The 4,679-nt window shown below is 34.2% G+C and overlaps 1 protein-coding gene across 1 annotated transcript; it reads right to left on the reverse strand.

The window, feature by feature from the left end:
- Positions 1-933: 933 nt before the first annotated feature.
- Positions 934-1,662, reverse strand: LOC114412152 (14 kDa proline-rich protein DC2.15-like). Its single transcript, XM_028375943.1, has one exon. It carries the CDS (start codon positions 1,599-1,601, stop codon positions 1,206-1,208), a length of 396 nt encoding a protein of 131 aa, XP_028231744.1. The 5' UTR covers positions 1,602-1,662; the 3' UTR covers positions 934-1,205.
- Between the last annotated feature and the right edge of the window lie 3,017 nt (positions 1,663-4,679).

The following is a 4,679-nucleotide window of genomic DNA, read 5'->3' on the forward strand; positions in this document are numbered from 1 at the left end:
GCTAACCATACATAACCTAATCTAAACAACCAATACAATATGCCAAACCAAAATGGTGTTGCGCATGTAAAATCAAAATCAAAACGAATACAAGTACAAGTTTTCAATTACAAGCTTTAATGACAATTAACTACATGTCCTAGACTACATAAATAATTTATCATCTTAAGCTTAAATAAATTTTTTGTTCTTGTAATATATTATTTTTTTTCTTCATAAAATTATTTTTTAAAATGATCCTTCTAAATTTTCCCTTTTTTATTTTTTGTTGTTGCTATTTTAATTTTATCATTGTAATATAATCATTATTTTGTCCATGTAATATGTGCATAATTTGCTTTTAGTTCCTAGCATTTTTTAGAGGGACTCACTCAAAATGCACAAAATATTATAGATACTAAAATTAAATGAAGAAAAAAAAGATATATTACAAGAAATAAAATAAAATAATAAAGATAAAAAGTTAAAAAGAATACAAAATTATTTAAAAAATATTTTTAAAAACTTAAAAAACATATTTTATAGAAACCAACAACATATTTAAACCCCCACATATCAATTTTGTTAAAATTATTGCATTGGTGAAAGTGAAAAATTAATCTTCACCTTTGTCGTTTTCCTTTTGTATACTTCGATCTCTCTTTATTCGGAAGATTATTGAAAAGCTTCCATTCAGTCTTTCTATTGATTCGATTTAGAAAAGATAAAAAAGCCATGGAAGACTAATTTTACTCAGCCAGTAGCCTCTGTCTCTACATTATTAGAGTTCTAATTATTTTTATGCAGAATGAAGATGATAAAGTCTGAACCTAAAAGCTCCTACAAGTTACCCAACCTTCCACTGTTAAGCCCATATCTGTACAAGATTTCATAAGTGGAATGCTAAAATGGAAATAGAGATAGGGAAAAAGAAGATTGATAGAGGAAATAATGTTGCATCTTTAATTAGCTTAAATGTAGAGTTTTTATTAGTAGAATTTTTCACATAGAATACACAAGAGTAGTGAGACTACAAGAAAGATCGAAGCCTTTCAAGTTTCAACCATCACAACAATAATAATAACCAATTACGAACGAAATGTTCGTTGGCTATACGGAATACAAAAGTACAAAGTACAAAGGATGATGAATAACGAATATAGCGAAATAGAACCTTGAGACATACTTAACATTAGGAAACTACACATTATAGAAGTGTTTATTCATTAATAGCAGACGAAACCCTTGGGAACACCCTTTCCACAGTAGTTGAGTAGCAAGCTCAAGTTCACTGGAACATTGAGGTTGATGCCCAACACATTAGCTTTGAGAGCAGTGCAGAGGCACACTGCAGCTTCAAGATCAGCGAGACCCTCAATGAGGTTGCAGCATGGGGTCTTTGGTGGCTTCCCAAGTTGCACGTTGATCAAACCTAACACATCAGCACACACACCAAACTTAATAGTGTCTTTGGGGCAACTTGCTTGCTTTGGGGAAGGTGGCTTTGGGACAGGTGGGTGTTTTGGAGTTTTGGGGGGTGGGTTGCATGGCACATATGTGGAGCTAACCACGGTGAAGAAGAGAACATTGAAACACAAGAGAAGTGCAGCCTTGGAAGCCATTTCACTATGGTGTTGGAAGTTGCTCACTCTTACTTTGGTTTGGTGTGTGAGATTGCAGAGAATAAGTGAGGGTTTTATAGGGTAAGATTGGTGTGTGTCTTCAAAATTTAAGGTTTAAAATAATTAGATTTATTTGCAGGCCCATTCGATGATGTGAGTGAGCCCATTGCGTGAGAAAAATTGACAAGCTGGCAGCGCGTCAGCACGTAAGAAGGAATAGTATTATACAATATCTAGTTTGGAACCATATATGGATTTTGCAGTGTGGTTAGTTGTCAACTCGATAAAAATTGAAATCATTTCACGCATACGTTGTTCTGAAATTTTCAAAGTATAGTTTGATTAATTTCAACAGCGCATAGGATATTAAGGGTTTTTGTCATTTTTCATGGATTATTGAGAATGAATAATTACAAGGGCTCAAGATTGTTCTTATTACTCTGTATTTGTCTCTTACAACTCAACTCCTGTCGTCGAAGAACATGCTGAGAAATTACGATAAGCATCTAATTCACGCTTAGTTATTAAAGTTGTCTCTTTAATTAGTAATCGCTACAAGACTAGATATACACATGTCAGCCGATCTAGGAGCCACGATCGATGCTTAAGTGAAACATTCCCTAAGTTCAATTATATATAAACACGATCGATGTTTAAGTAAAACATTGGCTGAGTATCATATTAGGGTATCTTTAATCACATCGGCTACGACTAATTTTAGCTACAGTCAGCTAGTGCTTTTTGTCCTACATCGGCTAAGCTTTTTTTTTTTTTTTTTTTTTGTTAACATGGACTAGTGTTATTTTTAGTCAACATTGATTTGGAATTTTTAACTGACATTAATTAGGGTTTTTTCGGTTAACATTAGTTAGAGTTTTTTCAGCCGAAAGAATCCTAGTCAACGTCAACTAATAAATAATTATGATTGATGTTGGTCAAAAACCTTAGTCAACATGGGCTAAAATAACTCTGATCAATGTCTGCCAAAAAATCTACCTAACGTTAGTCTAAAAACCCTAGTCAACATTGACTAAAAATAGCTTTGATCGATGTTGGCTAAAAAACTCTAGTTGATGTCAACCCAAAAAATCCTAGCCAACGTCAACTAGTGTTATTTTTAGTCAACATTGATTAGGAATTTTTAACTGACATTAATTAGGGTTTTTTCAACTAACATTAGTTAGGGTTTTTTTAGTCGAAAAAATCCTAGTCAACGTCAACTAATAAATAATTATGATTGATGTTGGTCAAAAACCTTAGTCAACATTGGCTAAAATAACTTTGATCAATGTTTGCCAAAAAATCTACCTAACGTTAGTTTAAAAACCCTAGTCAACATCGACTAAAAATAGCTTTGGTCGATGTTGGCTAAAAAAACCCTAGTCGATGTCAACCCAAAAAATCCTAGCCGACGTTGACCAAAAAATCTTAACCGGCATTGACCAAAAAAATCATAACCAATGTCAACTAAAAAATAACCTTGATCGATGTCGGACAAAAAAACCTAATTGACATTAGCCTAAAAAACCTAGTTGGCTGATAACTGCTAAATAATTGTATTTTGATAGTAGAAAATTAGTCAAATATTGGCCTGAAATTAATTATTTAGCAGTTATTCGTGATTAAAAGTTATAATATTAATTAAATTGAATTTTTGGTTGCAGATATAAAAATTGGAGGTGTAACAAGCAAAAAAGGCAGAAAAATTGAAGAAAATAAGAAAATTTAAAGAAGGCCCAGTCCAGTACGCGCGCTCAGCGCACTTCACGGGCTAAGCAGGGCAGGAAGTACACACGCTAAGCGTGGGGTGTCGCGCTAAGCGTGGGGTGTCGCGCTAAGCGCGGGGTGTCGCGCTAAGCGCGCCTACGAAGGCCCAAAGCCCACTTCAGCAGCTATAAATAGAAAGTCAGTCTAAGGGAAAAAGACCACCACAGAACCCCCTCTCCTAGGGGTTTCATTTACTCTCTTTCTTTCTTTCACCCCATTCTCATTGTAAAGCACTCATGACCATGAGTGGCTAATCCCCCCCTAGCTAGGGCCTGACAGGCCTAGAAAGCCAATGATGTATGAAGCATTTCAAGAGTTATCAATAAAAAGAGGAATTCCCTCCAGGTTTTTTTATTTGTTTACCGTTCTTTCTTTTTACATCCTGTATCTCAGAACTTGCTTTCTGTTAGGGTTTAGTCCACTCGGGAGATGGTAAAGCCTAATTAGGGGTAAGGAATGAATACTTGAATCTATTTTAAGGGTTAGGCCACTCGGGAGAGGGTAACGCTTAAGAGAACACTAAAAGGAAGAAATTATCGGGTTATCTTTTAGAGGGTTTTCCTTCCAGGTTCTTTTATCTGCTTTCTTTCTTATTTATTCTGCATTTCAAACTTTATTTTCTGTTAGTCTTTAGGCCACTCGGGAGAGGGTAAAGCCTAATTAGGGATAAGGAATGAATGCGTGAATCGGTTTTAAGGGCTAGGCCACTCAGGAGAGGGTAACACTTAATAGAACAATAAAAGAAAGAAACCATTGGGTTAGCATGACTTAATGCCCCAATGCCCATGCTTTAGCAAATATCTAGAATGTAATCTTAATGCATCTTAGTTATTGAGTCTTCGCAAAGGGCATTTGGAAGATAGGTAATTAAGGTAGGCTTGTCATTGTGAGGCATCAGGGGCAAGTAGATGGATAGATGTGGGGCAGAATTAGTTCGCTGGTATTGATAACAGACAAATCCAGAATCCATATATCTAGGCTGATTAGACTTGTCAGGCTTTAGCAATTTTACTATATAGATTTTATTCCCTATTTTATTGTTTGAAGTTTCTTTTCTTAGAAGTAGTTATTCCTTATTTTACTGTTGGGTTTCTTAGAAGTAGTTATTCTTATCTTTATCATATTTCAATTTAAATATTTTATATCTATTTTGATCTTTCAATCTTTTATCTTTTTCTTTTATCTTCTAATTTTATCTTTAAATATCTTATCTTTTCCTTTATCTTCTAATATCTTATCTTTTCTTTACCTTATCTCCTATCTTTTTTTATCTTTTATTTTAAATTCTTATCTCTTGCTTTTAGATTGGAT

The sequence above is a fragment of the Glycine soja genome, chromosome 5, assembly GCF_004193775.1.
Source record: "Glycine soja cultivar W05 chromosome 5, ASM419377v2, whole genome shotgun sequence".
NCBI classification, from domain to species: domain Eukaryota; kingdom Viridiplantae; phylum Streptophyta; class Magnoliopsida; order Fabales; family Fabaceae; genus Glycine; species Glycine soja.